The sequence below is a fragment of the Natator depressus genome, chromosome 8 (assembly GCF_965152275.1).
Source record: "Natator depressus isolate rNatDep1 chromosome 8, rNatDep2.hap1, whole genome shotgun sequence".
In the NCBI taxonomy this organism is placed as follows: Eukaryota; Metazoa; Chordata; order Testudines; family Cheloniidae; genus Natator; species Natator depressus.
This window is the reverse complement of record NC_134241.1, coordinates 7,891,239-7,907,996: the sequence shown is the minus strand read 5'-3', so window position 1 is coordinate 7,907,996 and position 16,758 is coordinate 7,891,239. Positions and strand designations below refer to the sequence as shown.

General features: G+C 42.1%; 1 protein-coding gene across 5 annotated transcripts in view; it reads left to right on the top strand.

Annotated features, from left to right (window-relative positions):
* RUFY1 (RUN and FYVE domain containing 1) overlaps window positions 1-7,915 on the top strand; it is a 31,844-nt gene extending 23,929 nt beyond the window's left edge. For 3 of the 5 annotated variants that reach the window (XM_074960342.1, XM_074960341.1, XM_074960343.1), the window contains exons 12-18: window positions 1,232-1,329; window positions 2,449-2,568; window positions 3,453-3,582; window positions 4,607-4,701; window positions 5,039-5,087; window positions 5,311-5,397; window positions 7,120-7,913. In XM_074960342.1, the coding sequence (XP_074816443.1) occupies window positions 1,232-1,329; window positions 2,449-2,568; window positions 3,453-3,582; window positions 4,607-4,701; window positions 5,039-5,087; window positions 5,311-5,397; window positions 7,120-7,263 (723 nt within the window). In that variant the 3' untranslated portion in view covers window positions 7,264-7,913. Of the gene's footprint in view, window positions 1-1,231; window positions 1,330-2,448; window positions 2,569-3,452; window positions 3,583-4,606; window positions 4,702-5,038; window positions 5,088-5,310; window positions 5,398-7,119 lie in introns of all 5 variants that reach the window. The other 2 variants (XM_074960339.1, XM_074960340.1) reach the window with 2 other exon arrangements.
* Window positions 7,916-16,758: the final 8,843 nt, after the last annotated feature.

Below are 16,758 nucleotides of genomic sequence, written 5' to 3'. Positions count from 1 at the left end.
TTAGGTAAGTCATATACTTCCTGTTTCCTCAAAATGGGTAAAATACTGATCTACCTCAGGAGTATTACGAAGATTCCTTGATGTCTGTAAAGCAATTGAAAATATTAAGATGAAAGGTGCTACAGAAGTGTAAGTTAGCCAACAAAAACTTGCAGGTGCAAATCAATATTTGCGCACACAGTCTAATAACAGTAAGCTTTAGTTACACTAGTGAGGTACTTTTTCATTTGTTCATCTGTTCATTTCATTTTTAATTGTACCTATATTTTCACCACCCTGTGTCTCTTCATATACTCCTACTTCCAGTACTACATTTGCATCTTCCTGTTCTGGTCTGACATTTGCCCTGTCTCAGCTTCTATATATGCATCTTCACTTCCTTTTTCGTTAAGCACTGTCACTGATCTCTTTAAGTTACCCTCCATGTTCATCCAGCCCGATCACTTCATTTCCTTTGAGTGTTTATTTCTAAAAAGAGAAGCTTTTGATTGTGTTGAATTTTTACTTAAAAGACCAGCCCCCCCCGCCGCTCCCATTTATCTTCTTTTGAAATACCATGGTCCAATTAATAGCTCTTAGGACTTTTCTCATCCTGCCCAAGTAGCCCTTTAAAAATTGTGTGTTGCTTGGGTTTTTTCACTTCTCCCTTAACACAGATTTGAGAGATGGTGTGTGACTGTTGGCTCCTAAAGGAGAAACAGGGGTGTTCCTCTTTCACTTTTTAACTTCTTTAGTACTATTCCAGCTGGTGCTGATGATATAATTAAAATCAAACACTGACTCGAGATCCTTGAATCAGTTGTATCCTTTCATTTTCTTAGCTTTTTGTTTTAAGGTGTGCCAACAGTAGTGTTATCCCCTTAATTCTCCTTATCTCCTAATATAGCCCTTTAACTACTGTCCTCTTCCTTTCCTTGCAACCTCTAATGTTCCCAATCCTCCATTGTTATCTCCTCCGCCTTCAGTTGCCTGATCTCAAGAACCCCTCCTATGCCAACTCCCTGACCTTTGCTCTCCCATTACTCCCTCTCTGGTACATCAAAACAGAGAACACCATTTAGTACATCTTGCCCTTTTCAGTTTTCTTCTGACTGCATCAAATTCTTCAAAATATCCTTGATTTTCTTTCTCAGGCACTAAACTTTGGCTCTAAACCTTATTGTTTTGGTTATACTTTGGAATATTAAAGAAGAATTTATGTGAAATCATTTGCTCAAATTTCTTCTTACAGAATTCAGAGAGCTCACTGCAACAGAAAAAAGAAACAATATCCTCTTTTGAAGGAAAAACAAATCAGATGATGTCTACTATGAAACAAATGGAAGAGAGGTAATATTTACAAACTCCTAAAAAGGCAATGCTGGAAAAAGAATATTGCGTGAACTTCCAATATTCTTACATATTACTGAAGCCTCAGTAGTGCCTGCATAGTTAAGACTTGGTTGAGCTTTTCAATTAAATCAGGACTAAGATCCCTCCATTTCATACTTCAAGAGCCTGAATTTAGTCTCCGCATTTACCACAGTTAATGTTAATGTGATCCTTTGAATTTTCTGTTCTGCCTATTGCATAAAATACTTGGTAACTCTTCTACACAACACTATTAAAATCATCCTGCCTTGAAGTGTAGCCATCAATGTATTACTTTCTTTTGCCTTCAAATAGATGTACACACACCATGAACTCCAAACTTCAGGCACTTCCACATGATCACTATATACTGGAAATACAAATATATAGAAATATATAAAACTTAATCATTTACTCTCCTTATTTGGTGTAACCATACATTAAGAGAAGGATACATCTGTTCTCATATGCTGCCTCCCTGGCCCAGCTTCACAGCCCTCCTCCCTAGCTCCAGTCTGTGACAGGGGCCACAACAGAGGCAGCACTTAATAATGAGACCATTCAGATGGGCCTGAGCAGGGGGCAAGGAAACTAGATGATATGGACAAGTGTGATGGGGGTTCCCTGTGGTTGCCCCAACACAGATCAACTTCTCCCCACATTGCAGAGAACTGACTGCTAAAATTTTGCCTCTCCACTCCCTCCCCACCCTCCCAAACCCTCCATAGCTTCCAACTATCCACGCTACACCCTCATCTTCCGTACAGATCCAGGCTCACCCTCTGACCTCCCCTTTGTGCACATTTTCTCTTTCTGCCCCCATACATATAGATCTGGCCCATACCACAACACTTACGGCATGTGTAAATGTATTCTGTGTACTCTGAGTTAAGGCATACATCCTATGTGGCTGCTTATGGCTTCCACAGAAACTGTTGTTTTTTAAATGTCCTATTGCTGTGCATTCAAATTCTCAGTTATACCACTGTAGAAAAATGGGTGCAACAGAATTTTTTAAAGGAAAGTATTGTCCATACTTAAGTAATACTTTTGTGCATTGATTCTAATAAATGCATTGCATGCCTTATTTTGCATTAGATTGCAGCATGCAGAACAGGCTAGGCAGGTAGCAGAAGAAAAAAATATCAAAATGAAGCAAGAGTTTGGTGGCAGAATTGAGACTCTACAGCAACAACTCTCCCAGCTGGACAATCAGTGGTACTTATTTTTTACTTCTATAATACTTAATATAAAGAAGAAGAAAGTTAATTCTGTTTTGTTTTTAAGATTTGTGTTTCTTCTCTAGTGCCAAAGAGTGATAACTAGTTTTTTATGGATGATAAATTATTTGCAATCATTAACTTTGTGTATGTACACGGGTAAGATGGTTAGTGGATGCTTTATTAATAAATGAATTAAACTTGCATGCTTTTCCCTTTAATAACCAAAGATTATGAATGATTAACTTATTTAGCATCAGGGAGTGTGCTAGATCCTCTGCAGACAAAAAATGAGACCCAAAAGGCTGAGTCTTAATAGAAAACATTCAGACAAAAAAATGGGAAAGGATGCAAAGTGACATGTTGATTTATGGGATGCTATCTTGCTCCTCCCCAGGACTCCTCCTGTTCTCAAACCTGGTCTGATTCACTTTGAGTCAGTGTTCAAATAAAGAAAAAATCTCTTGCTGCATTAAAAGGGTCTGGAATTTAATACCAAATGCATCCCCCACTGTGCTGCTCATTCTTACTGAAGTCTTTCCAGGATTTCACTAATGGGGCTATGTACATGTGCATATACTCTCAATTGTAATGTTTTGTATGTTCAATTATTTATACATAAGCAGTCAAGTACACACCTAACTGAATAAAAACTCCACAACCCCTGAAACCCACTGTCTTGGCTGCTCCTTCCTTGCTGTGACCAAAGGAAAAGATTGTTTAACATAATTATTGATCTTTGCGCTGCCAAGACATCTCTCTCCCCCTTCCCGGAACAATGTTTCCAGTTTTGCCCTGGATTGGACAAGTGTTCCTGTCCTTTCTTTTTCCTAAAACTCTTTGTAAAAACAGCCTCTGTTACAACCAACGTTATTTTAACAGCTCAATTCTGGAGAAAGAGTTAAAATCTGAAAAAGAACAGAGACAAACTTTGCAACGAGAGCTACATCAAGAGAAGGATACTACTAGTCTGCTAAAAACAGAACTGCAACAAATGGAAGGGTTGAAAAAGGTAAGCACATTGGGAGCATGGTGAGCGATTAGGATGGAAAGTCAACAGAAGCTATGCAAGTATTTCCCTTTGCTTGAATAGTTAGTTTATTTCTATCGACCCCCCCCTCCCCCCCCCCATTGCCCACTTGTGAAAGTGATTACGGGAAAATGTTCAACAATTCAACTAACTTTGTGCAGGAAAATGCAAATAGGAGGAGCTTGGGGTCAGCATATTACAAAAGAAAGATGAATTGATGATATAACCCAAGTTTCAGTGGTGAATATTTAAAACTTAAAAACTAAAATGAGTGGACTAATTTTACAAGTTTTCAAATCCTCTGTGCTTCTTAAAATCATTTTCTACAAATCATTCTTTAAATTGACTTGCAGCAACCCACTCCCCTGTGTGCAATTGGCATTTGTTGTATTTATTTTAAGTGCCTGGAGGAGCAAAGCATACATTACTAAGATTGTAAGCCCCTTGGGGCAGGGACAGTCTCTTTGTTCCGTGTTTGTACAGCACCTAACACAATGGGGTCCTAGGCACTATAAAGAATAAGAGGTGTGTGCACTGCATATTGACTGAATAATAATTGCACCATTGGTGAATTGGTTGGTTTATGCCACATATGGTAGCTTACTCTGAGATTGCAGAGGCCTGAAAAAAAATCTCTTCACCTCCTTTGTATTTGTATAATCAGTTTAAAAACCTCCCCATGATGATCTACAATACGTAAATTGGATACCATTTAGATGTGAACAGGTTATTAACATAAACACAGTAAAAGCAAGATCCTAAAGTCCAAGAATAGGTATCTAGCTTTGCAGAGAAGCTAATCTATCATAAATTCCTCACCATGTTGGGCTGATTGTCTAGGACACAGATTATATAAGGTCAAATGTTTGGTGGGGTTTTTTTTTGTGTGTTGGGGGGTTTTTTTGTTTGTTTTTTTAAAGCTGAAAAAAACCCTCTAATTCTTCACACTGTGCTGAAGATGCTCAGCATTCATGCTCTTGTTCAGAGCATTGTGTGTTAATTATAGGAACTGCGAAAATTGCAAGATGAGAAGCAGCAGTTAGAGAAGGTCTGTGAAGAACAGGAACAAGCTCTACAAGAAATGGGACAACACCTTAGCCAGTAAGTTCCAATAACTTAAGAACCTTGTAGCTAAATGAGGTTGGATTTTCAAACTAATTCATAACATATGCAACAATTAAAGAGCATCCAGTTACATAAATGTCAATTTTAGGAAAGGATGGATGAGTATGGAGAAAGTCTATACCAAGGTTTGGGCAACTTGTGCATGTGTGTTTATCCATTCACTTCAGTGGTACTATTCACACACAAGGGTTGCAGGATTGGGACTTTGTCCCCTCCCCTTAGTTCCAGCTAAACTCTGTTGCATTTTTTCTATAAATAGTCGTCTTTATCTCATGGTAAAATGCGAAGTAAATTCTTAATTTATCTTTTCCAGATCCAAACTGAAGATGGAAGATATTAAAGAAGTAAATAAAGCACTAAAGGTACTGTACACTTTATAAAAATGTAAATTAAGTCTTGTACATATTTCATTTTTAGATGACCTCATACTGCAGATAACCCTTAAAACTGAGTGAAATGATTTAGAATATGGCTGTGGGAAATTCCAAGTGTTGCAGCCCAAACCACCTTCAATTTCAAATCCTTTCTCCAAGTAATTCATAACTGAACTGATCTTTCTTGCATATGTGATTGTTTTTATTTTAGGGCCATACCTGGCTAAAAGATGATGAAGCAACCCACTGTAAACAATGTGAGAAGGAGTTCTCCATTTCAAGAAGAAAGGTAGTGGTGGTCAGTGGATAACTATGAAGAAAACCCCTTTTTTTGGCGACTCGTGGGAGGTGCACAAAGGGTCAAGTGTCTCTCCAGCAGCTGACCCGGGCAGGGAGAGGCAGGGCCAGAGCCTCTTCCATCCACGCTGACTGTGTCCTGGCTGACTGGGAGAGTGCCTGGCTGCGGTAGCAGCAGGCTGCCCGCGCCCGGGTTCAGCTTCTGGGGACAGTGGCCGAACAAGCTGGAGCCCCTCCGGCATGCTCAGTCAGCTCCTGTCCCTAGAAGTTGAGCCTGGGCAGGGAGCAGGCTGCCGCCACTCCCTCCCCAGGCTTTGCTTCTGGGGACAAGAGCCAACTCTGAGCATGCCAGGGAGGGTGGGGCAGGGCAGCTCAAACTCCCTCAGCCACTTTCCCAGAAGCCAAGCCTGGACAGGAGGCAGCCCACAGCTGCCGCAGCTAGGCACTCTCCCAGGCAGATGCTGTGCTGCACTGGGCAGCATCCAGGAGTGGGTCCAGGGCCTGGCTGCTAGGCAGAGCAGCCAAACATGCCAGGGGGAGCCAGCGCAGTGGGAGGACAGAGGCCCCCCGCAGGTAACATGCGGAGGGGATGGGCAGAGCGCAAGGACCCTGAGCTAGGTGGGGGAAGAGTCACGTTGGGGAGGTCACATGTCTTACCCTTTAGCTGGTGCCCCCCGCCCAGTATGGAGAGGCACCAGTCATCTACCCTTCTAATGTATCACAGCTCATTTTGCTAGGGAAGAAGTATTTAAAAGCCTCTAATTCCAGATCTTGTCATACATTACTAACTAGAGAAAATTGACTTGACTTGACTTTGAGTAACACTATCCCATTAACCTGAGGGGGGAGAGAGACCAAGTTTTTTAAAAATGTTTAAAAGGTGATTGTTTCTAAAAACTGTGATTTAGCATAAACCAGAGTCTTGTGTGCTCTCAATGAGGATGTTGCTTGATAGCAGGAATTTGTAGCTTTCTGGTAGTGCACTGCGCTGCCCTGGGGAAACTTGGGTTCAATTCCTATTGTGGCTTCCTTTTCTAACCAGCAAGAACTGGAAGTGCTAAGGCATTTTTTTAGTCTCCTGAAAGAATGAATGTCTCAAGATGCATGACCCCCTTCTAGCTAAGCAGCTGTGATGACAGCCTCCAGATTGAATTCTGTGTAGTCCTCATGTGGAAGGAAGTGAATCCTTGATGTGGGGAGGGTGGAGGCAGGGCCGTCCTTACTCATATGCAAAGCACGCAGCTGCACAGGGCACCAGGAAATTTCCTGGTGCCCTGTGCAGCTGCGTGCTGCTCCAGCCCCTGCTCCGGCTCTTCCCCAGGCCCCTGCCCCTGCCCCATCCCCACTCCCCTGAAGATTGCAGCTGGTCACAGTGTGTAAGTGGAGTGACCCGGCCCCAGCCTGCTCCACTCCCCTGGTTCCCAGGCTTGCGGGGAGGGGAGAACCACCCCCCAGCACTCGCCAGCTGTGTGGCTGGGAGCCAGGGGAGCAGAGCACGCTGGGGCTGGGTCACTCCACTTCCCGCAGAGGCCTGGGGCCCCACACAGCCCCCCGCTGCATAGGGCACCAAAATACCTAGGGATGGTCCTGGTTGGAGGCTCAGGAAACAGTGGATGGTGCAGCAGGAGCTTATCACAATTTGCTAATAGCCTGCTGTAGTTAAAGATTAAACTGTACAGTTTGTGCTTACTCAATCCTAATTTTGCTTTAAACTGTCTTGTAGCATCACTGTAGAAACTGTGGTGACATCTTTTGCAACACTTGTTCCAGCAATGAACTGGCACTGCCATCCTACCCTAAACCTGTGCGTGTTTGTGACACATGTCACACTTTACTGCTTCAGAGATGTTCATCTACTGCTCCCTAATGCTTCAGTTGTTTCAAGAGGACCATCCTAAGCTTGGAGAAGGAGTCATTAATTTTTTTAAAAGTTTGACTTCCAGTACCCCTTGTGCAGAAGAAAACATCTCTTTAGACTTCAACACTTTCCATTCTAGAACAGGTCAGGTAATAATTTAAAAGATATAAAGGTATTTATAGGAATTATGAAAGCTAATATTTTGCCAATATATTTCACAATGAAATAAAGTAGAATTAAAAATCATATAATTTAAAATGTGCTCAACATGCTGAAACTTTGAAGTGCAAATTCACTTTTCTGAATTTTATAAAAAGCTATTTTCTTTATTTAAAACTTTGTACTTCACATTTGTACATCTGACCTCTTAAAAAAAAAATCACTGATTTGTTTCTGCACACTGTAGCCTCATGGTTCTAGTCTAACTACTCACTTTTAATATATTCCAGATTATATTATGTTAGTTATGTACAGTTTTATATGTGAACAAAGTAAACTGAACATGGAAAAACAGTCAACCGTCTACATGTATAAATGAATGTGCCTTCACGATATACTTCAAAGTAAAAATAGCATATAGACTATATTTGTTTCTAAAGCACTTATGAATACAATAGTGATTATGCAATAAAGTCTTTGTTAAACTATGAAAACGAGATATTTAGTCTTAACACTGTTCCATTTTTTTCTTGAAAATAAATACCAATGAGTAAAATCAAGCATGTAATCTTTGAAAGATTTTCATTTTGCAAAACAAAATACTATTCCTAGTTTATAGAGAACGTAAAGCAAGAAGACACTTTTAAAGTAACTGAGTGTAATGGAACTGAAGTACTGTGTAGTATAAAAAAGCAATACAAACTAAGAGCAAAGAAGCAAGAGAATGTATACATAAAAAAACCATCCAACATTCTGGGGAAACGAGAGCCTGTTCATAGGAACTTGAAACACCCACACAAAATATAAGTACCTCAAAGAACTCTGCATAAAAGAAAAAGTGAAGAAACTGAAACTTGACACAAAATGCCCCCCATAAGGGCAGAAATGAAGGCACTGCCCTTAACTTTTGACTCTGTTCATAGGTTTTCGACATTAAGGTGTAAAGGGACCATCATGATCATCTAGTTTGACGTCCTGCATGTTGCAGACCACAGAACCTAACCCACCCACTCCTGTAATAGACCCCTAACCTCAGGCTGAGTTACAGAAGTCCTCAAATCATGGCTTAAAGACTTCAGGTTACAGAGAATCCACTATTTACACCAGTTTAAACCTACACGTGACCCATGCCCCATGCTGCAGAGGAATATGAAAAACCTCCAGGGTCTCTGCTAATCTGACCCAGGGGAAAATTCCTTCCCAACCTCAAATATGGTGATCTCTTAGATGCTGAGTGTGTGGGCAAGACCCACCAGCCAGACACCTGGGAAAGAATTCTCTGGGGTAACTCAGAACCCTCCCTATCTACTATACTATCCCATCACAGCCAGTGGAGATATTTGCAGCTATCAGTGGCAGATCGGCTACATGCCATGGTAGGCAGTCTCATCCTACCATCCCTTCCATAAATTCATCAAGTTCAGTCTTGAAGCCAGTTAGGTTTTTGCCCCCACTGCTCCCCTTGGAAGGCTGTTCCAGAACTTCACTCCTCTGATGGTTAGAAACCTTCATCTAATTTTGAGCCTAAACTTGTTGGCCTGTTTATATCCATTTGTTCTTGTGTCCAAATTGGCGCTTAACTTAAATAATTCTTCTCCCTCTTAGGATTACTCTCTATAAATACACCTGAGAGATAAACACTATCTCCCCACAGCCTTCTTTTGGTTAGGCTAAACAAGCCAAGCTTGTTTTGAGTTTCCTCTCATAAGATAGGTTTCCATTCCATTCCATTCCTCAGATCATCCTAGTAGCCCTTCTCTGCCCCTGTTCCAATTTGAATTCATCTTTCTTAAACATGGGAGACCAGAATTGCACACAGTATTCCAGATGAGGTCTCACCAGTGCCTTGTATAACAGTACTAACACTTCCCTGTCTCTAGTAGAAATACCTCATCGGATGCATCCTAGGACTGCATTAGCCTTTTTTTACAGCTGCATCACATTGATGACTCAGTTTTCCTGTGATCAACCAATACACTCAGAACTTTCTCCTCCTCTCACTTCCAAATCATATATCCCCAGCTTATAGCAAAAATTCTTGTTGTTAGTCCCTTGATGTGTGACCTTGTACTTCGCACAATTAAATTTCATCCCATTTCTATTACTCCAGTTTACAAGGTCATCCAGATCATTTTGTATGATATTCTGGTTCTCCTCCATATTGGCTAATCCTCCCAACTGTGTGTCATCTGCAAATTTTATTAGCATACTCCCACTTTTTGTGCCAAGATCAATAATAAAAATGTTAAATAAGGTTGGTCTCAAGACTGATCCCTGAGGAACTCCCACTAGTAACCTCCCTCCAGCCTGACAGTTCACCTTTACGTATGAACCATTGTAGTCTCCTCTTTACCCTCCTTTCAATTCTCCTCTTAGTTAAATTGAAGAAAATAGGGATTAATTTCCCATGTGGAACTGTATCAAACTTTATGAAATCCAGGCACATTTGATCTACTGCATTTCCTTTGTCTAAAAAATCAGTTATCTTCTCAAAGAAGGAGATCAGGTTGGTTTGTCAATCTACCTTTTGTAAAACCATGTTGTATTTTATCCCAATTACAGTTCACCTCTGTCTTTAACTACTCTTTCAAAATTTATTCCAATTTGCATACAATTGAGGTCAAGCTAACAGGCCTGTTGTTTCCTGCATCACTTCCCCCACCCCCCCCCTTCTTAAAAATAGAAGCTATAGTAGCAATTGTCCAGTCATAGGGTACAATCCCTGAGTTTACAGATTCATTAAAAATTCTTGCTCTTGGGCTTGCAACTTCATATGCTAGTTTCTTTAATATTCTTGGATGGAGATTTTTCCAGTTACCCCAATTTAGTCTCATTAAGCTGTTTGACTTCCACTCAGATGTGGTAATATCTACCTCCATATCTGTGTACCTATTAGTCACTATCTCTAAGCTCTTCATCAGCCTTATTAAAAACTGAGGCAAAGTATTAGTTTGGGTGCTGGGCCATGCCTAGATTATCTTTAACCTCCATCCCATCCTCAGGGTTTAGCACTCCCACTTCTTCTTTCCTTTTTTTTTTTTTTTTTTTTTTTTTAAATTAATATGGCTAAAGAACCTTTTACTATTGATTTTAATTCTCTTTGCAAGGTACAAGTCTGTTTGGCTTTTGGCAGTTCTTTCTTTATTCCTACACCTTCTGACCTCTAAGAGGTAACTTTCCTTGCTGATTCATCCCATTTTCCATCCCTTCTAAGCTTTCAGCTTTCTCTTAATCACCCCATTTGAGATGTTTGCTGCTTATCCAGTTTAGTCTGCAACCCTTCCCTACAAATTTTTCCCCTTGCTTGGGATGCTGGTATCAGTAGTTTCTGCAATTTTGACAAAGTATCCAAGCCTCCTCTACATTCAGATCCTTGAGTTCTTTGGTCCAGTCCACTTCCCTAATTCCCTTAATTTTTTTAAGTTAGTTAGCGTTACCATACGTCCATATTTTCCCAGACATGTCCAGCTTTTTGGTTCTTAAATTGCCATCAGGGAGGAATTTTTAAATATCTAAAAACATCTGGGATTTTGCCATTCTTCCCCAAAGAAGAGTTGATCATTCAAGAGGGTGAATGTTGATCACTCAAAAGTGCCTGCTTTTTCCCCCTAGCTCCCAGCACTTGTGCCACTAAACAGCTGTTTTGTGTGGCTGGGAGGGAGAGGGAAGGCAGTGGAGGCGGGGCTGGGGATTTGGGGAAGGGGTCCAATGGGGCAGGGAGGGGGTGGAGTTGTGGCTGGACTAGGGGCAGGGGGCTGCAAGCAAATCCCTCCCCTCCCTGCCCCCAGAGTATCCTCTTTTTGGAATGTTCAAATATGGTAACCCTAAGTTAGCTCTTTTGAAATCAAGGATGCTAATTGCAGATCTATTTTTGTTTCTCCTTCCATTTAGTTTAAACTGAATTAGCTCATGATCACTCAAACCAAGGTTGTCCTGTACAACCATAAGATCCTCCGTACTCACCAATACCAAATCTAAAATGGCATCGCCTTCTGTTGGTTCAGTGACTATTTGGTGAAGAAATCTGTCAAATATCACATCCAGAAAAAGCTGGGCCCTACTACTATTAGTAGCACTTGTTCTCCAATCTGTATCGAAACTTTGCTAAGGCTTGAATATTCCCAGCAGTAATTACCGTACTGGTAATTGATAAACTCATCAATGTGTTGAATTTGGCTGTACAAAGGACACCTGTTGTGGGAATGGGTAGAAAAGAGAATGTATTTGACGACTGTGCCAATACCTTTGTAGCTGTTTTGCTGCCTTCAGCAGCGTACTCACTAATAGAAAGTTGTCAGATCTCTCTTGAAGCTCACGCTGTGAATACCCACTTTTCCAGTACTAATTAAATTCAAAATTGAATAGGCACATGCTACTTAGGGTAATGTTGCATCAGTAAAATGGACTGCCAGAATTGATAGAATAGAGAGCTGTGTGATTTTACACTACTTGAGGGCAAGAGAAAATGCTTTTTCTCCAAAACTAGCTTCACTTATATTGCTCTTTACTTCACTGGGCTACATTCTAGCCTTTTCCTGCTAATGACAGAAAAGAATAAAGAAAAAACAAGGTATGCTACCAAGCAAGCTAGACACACAACTGCAGAGCTACTTGGTGAGAAGGGTAAGGACAGGAAGAATAAAACTACCCTAAGACACAGTGTTAGGTCAAGGATTCATCTACTTTTTCCTAATGTAGACCACCTTCCTCCTTATTCAGATATTGTGTGCAGACCAACTCCCCTCCAGGACGACGACAGGCTATTGGTAAGCACAGCAACGGATTACATGGAAAATGATTGGTGTCTCAAGGTTATTTTAGAAGCTAGAATGAGCCAGTACTACATGACTAGTCAACTCTGAACTACCAGCATATACCCTACCTACTTGTGTTAGGTAAGCAGTGGAAATGAGCTATCAATTGTTGGGATAAGTTTGCATGGTTTTTTTTAACTCTTTGAAGTGGTCTGATGCTCTGTTCTTTACTGATAGTGCAGTTCTCAGATATTTGACTGCCCAATGAAGCAGTGTACTACTCATGGCACTCTAGGGCAAGTACAGCAATTACTTTGTGTCATTTTAGCTACCTAATGCAAGTTCTTTTGGAGATGTTTACAACAGTCTAATTTTGCTCCTGGTCTTTCCCCTGGGGTGCTGCTCTGGCTCTTACTTTCAGGTGGCCCCCTTCCTCATGTACATCCTTCCCACCACATCACTTACCTGCTGCTTAGTGGTGCTTGTTCCCCCTCTCCTCGTGTTCCATTTCAATGATGCAAAGAACAACATTCAAGGTAAACAACAGATTGATGGTTGCTCATGCAGGTCTTAGTACTAGAGAATACTGTGAATTTAGTTCTGAACAGATTTTTTTTTTTAAGCTAAGAACTGAAGGATTAAATAATCAGTTTGCTTTGGATATAGCAGCATCTGATGAAGCCAGCTGGCTTGAGTTTTTCATGCACACAAAAACATAGGGAAGGAGAACTTTAGAGCCAGAATTGGCAATACAGGGGAAGTTGTATTACTCTCAATCCCCTTCCCCAAAAAACCCAACTGGTTTCAAGTTATTTCTCTTCTCTACAGGAATCCTGTGCTATTGTGTGCAGGCTGGACAGCATATGTGCTGATAGCTGTACAGTATGTTCAATGGGTGGACCCCAGCATTATTCATTACCTAGAATCCTCCAGATTTTCACAATAGTGCTATTGAGTTAATAAAGATCTGTCTTGGACCAGATTGTAAGGCTGATTTAAAAACTATCAAAACACCAAACAGTATTGTGGCCACTAAGGGAATATCTACTCACCACAACCTTGTTCATATCTGGTGTTTTCTCCCTTCCCAACAGATTTCCAATTGATAGCATTTTTTGTGAAAAAGCTATTCCTAAGAAAAGGCCCTACAGGAGATTAATCTAACTTGTACTGTTGGTGCTGAAAATGCTCTGGTATTTAATCCTAGACCCTGTAAGTCAATGTTACCTGGAAAGACTGTGAATAGAGAGATATTTGAGTGAGCCTATTAAAGTCAAACCTGTGCATTAAACAAAGCATGGGCCCTGCTGAAAAATTAGTCTAAAAAAGCACTGTGGGATCAGAAATTGTTTGTCTTGATAAGGTGGTTTGTCTACCTCCTTTATGAAGCACTTCGGAGATTTACTAAGGGATACAGCAGCTTTTGCTAGTTTGTTTTTTTTAAACGGAGCCAAAGTCAGAGTGAAAGCCCTTGAGAACAGAGATCCTCCAGCCAGGAAAGGGAAGCTCTTGCAAAGGCAGGGAATCTGACAGTGGAGGAGAATGCTTCAAAGCCCTTTTGGAGAGAGGCCTCTGTCATTCCATCTCTGGATTCCTCACAGTAGAATTCTTCTTCAGAGGGAAGAACAGTGGCATCAACATTTGTCATCTCATGACTAGAGCCCTTTGGTTCTTGAATGTTACAGAGCCTGAGGTTGCTCTTATTCATATCCTTGCCCTTCTCAGGCTTGTTCCTTCCCTAATCACTTGCTCAAAGAAGTAGTGAGGGATATTGCTACCTCAAGGATTTTTTGAGGGGAGAAATTTACTCTTAGGGCTTACTGTCAAGAGCCTGCTCAGGGTTCAAAGCCAGACCCTTATTTTCCTCAGTAGTAGAGAAAGCAGAGAACTTCAAAATCCCTCCCTTTCTGGCTCCTATTCCCCTTAAAAAGGAAAAACATGTCCAGTTCATCCCTCCTGCTTGGCTTGGGATGGATGGGGGCTGATTAGGAGCCTGGCTTGTTTCCCCAAGGCACCCCTCTTTAGGGGGATGACTTGGTGCCCCACAACTTCCCTCTTTGTTCTGCATAGATGCCTCAGGACTTACCTCCTGCATGAAGCACTTCTTGCTGTTAGAGCATCTCCCTGCTCTGCAGCAGGGTTCTAGGTCCATTCTCCCCCACCCCCTTATTGGAGCTGTGGCTGCCTGGGTAGTTAGGGGACCCCACCTGCCTGTTTCACTACCAGCCCCGGGAAGTCAGGACAGAAGGATGGAGTCAGGCTGGACAGAACTCGCTGTCTGCTGAGCCTGGGGAAAACTGCCTCTCAGAGAGTATAGCTTGCATATGGCCTAGTGCTTTCTTGGCTGCTCTACCCTGCTTCTATGGGGCAGAAGAGCAAGCAGGGAGAGTTAAAACCACAAGGGGTTAACTGACCCAGGGAGAAGCAGGAATGCTGAGGAGAGAAAGGTGCTCCCCCTGCCCAAAAAATTGGGCACAAAAGTTAAAAATAGAAGGTGTAAGGGAAGCAGCAAAAGAAACACCTGTCTACTGCTGCATATTGAGATACTCTGGCAGCAAGCCAGGGTCATGGTTAGACTGAAGCCAAAACACTGAGCCACCTCCATGAGTTACAGGGAGAGCAGAAGAGTCCAGCTGCAAAAAGGCCGTATCTTCAAGCTGTTACGCAGAAAGAATCTGCAAACTTATATGCAGCCTGAATGTGAGGACCTTGACTGGTTCAAGTCAAAGATGATCAGAATATGGGCCTCAGTAACATGCAGGATGGTGGCTGTAGTATTTGAGAAAAAGGGCTTTTGGGGGTGGGAAAGAGGATTAAAAGTGGTTTTAGCCATGTTGAGTTAGAGCAATCAGACAGCCTAAGACATTAGTTCAGACAGGTGGAAGAACTGGAATAGAGAGGTAGATCGGAGAGTTGTCACCATAGAGATTGTAGCTAAATATGTCTGCAGATTACTTGGAAATAAAGCCTGAAGAGAAGGAAAGTAAGGGCACAACCCTATGAAATGCCCACAGGAAGTTAAGGAGGGAAGGATCTTCTGAGGGAGCTATTATTGATGATGGAGGACAATCAGGAAAGGACAGTCTCAGAAGCCAAAGGAATACAAGAGAATGGAGGATGGAATACTGGTTCTGTGCTTTGGGCAAGAGCAATTTTGATTGAGAGCAAGGGGTGGAAGATAAACTGGAGGAGTCTAAAATAGAATGGAGAGGAACAGTGGCTTAACTGTAGACAGTGCATTCAGTGAGCTTAGAGATGAAAAAAGGGAGATGGGGTGGTAGTTTGAAAGGCAAGTGAGGTCAGGACTGTTTGTGGAGGGGTAGATAGAGACTTGTGTGCTTGTACTGTGAAGAGAGCAGTCATGAGGAAAATCAGAAAGAGGTGCCACAAATTTTTGCATGTGGGATAGGGCAGAAAGATGAGTGGTATGAGGGGAAGCCTAGGGTTATGTATTTTGTCACTCTTGAAAAAAAATTAAGTATAGTGTTTAAGAAGTGTGAGAAAAGTGGCAAAAACATGGCTGAAGTTCCATGTTCCAAGTTGACTTGGGATTCAATTGACCAAGTTAGGAAGATAGCAGAACAGAGAGAACAAATGTAATGGAGAAAGTAAAGGTATCTGGCAAAAACCCCATGATATGCAGCAGGATGAGAGCAGCAAAAGAGGAAGTGGATGTTGAGTGTGCAAGGGCTGAAACCCCTTGGCAAGGTTGACAAAAGTTAAGGGTGGAGAAAGTCAGCCATATAAGTGAAAGGGCAGGAGGCCGATGACTGAGAACAGACAAATTAATGCTGACATTAGAAATCTGGGAAAGGCCAGCTGATAGGTTGATAGAGGGGCTCATGGGTGATGCTGAAAGACCAGAGCTTGTTCAAGGTAAGCTGAATGAATGACTCTTGGGGAGTTGGGAGGGTTGAAGCCAGTGCTGCAAGTTGAACAAAGAGGCGGGAAAACGTGCAGTGTGTGTTAAGTCAGTGTGTTTGGGAGATGGAGGGAGCCAGGAGTTGAAAGCATAAAGGAAGGCTGAGGTGGGTGGGTGGATGGTAGCAGATAGCAGCAGGGTGCAGGACAAGAGTGCTGTTCAAAGGGGAGTTTAAAGCAGCAGGAAAGGAGCCCAGCACTCCTGCTATAGTCTCATCCAGACTGGGTAGTAGGAGGATAGAGGCCTCCTTAAAGTTAGGTCTGCACTGTTAGAGGTGAGATTCTTGTAGATATCTCATGCTAGCTCCCAAACAAGGAGTGCTAAAAAAAGTGTAGCTGTAGTGGGTCCGGCTACCCACCCACACCAGCTACAAACCCACCTGAACCGTGGAGGCACTTGGCATGGTGAGGCAGTGCCACCACAGCTACACTATTTTTAGCACACTAGCTTCATCAAGCTCACAGTAGGTCTACCACCACCACCCCCCAGCTCCTTGTATATTCTTTAAGAGGGTAGAGGCAGGGTCAGATCCAGTTCTTTTGAGCCAGTAACTGATGAGATGAAGAGCTCACAAGTGGTTGAGTTTTGTTTTTTAGAGCAGTTATTCCAGAGCCAGCAGAGAAGACAGGGAAGGAATGGCTGGATGGGTGGAAGGTGGTTCAGATGAGG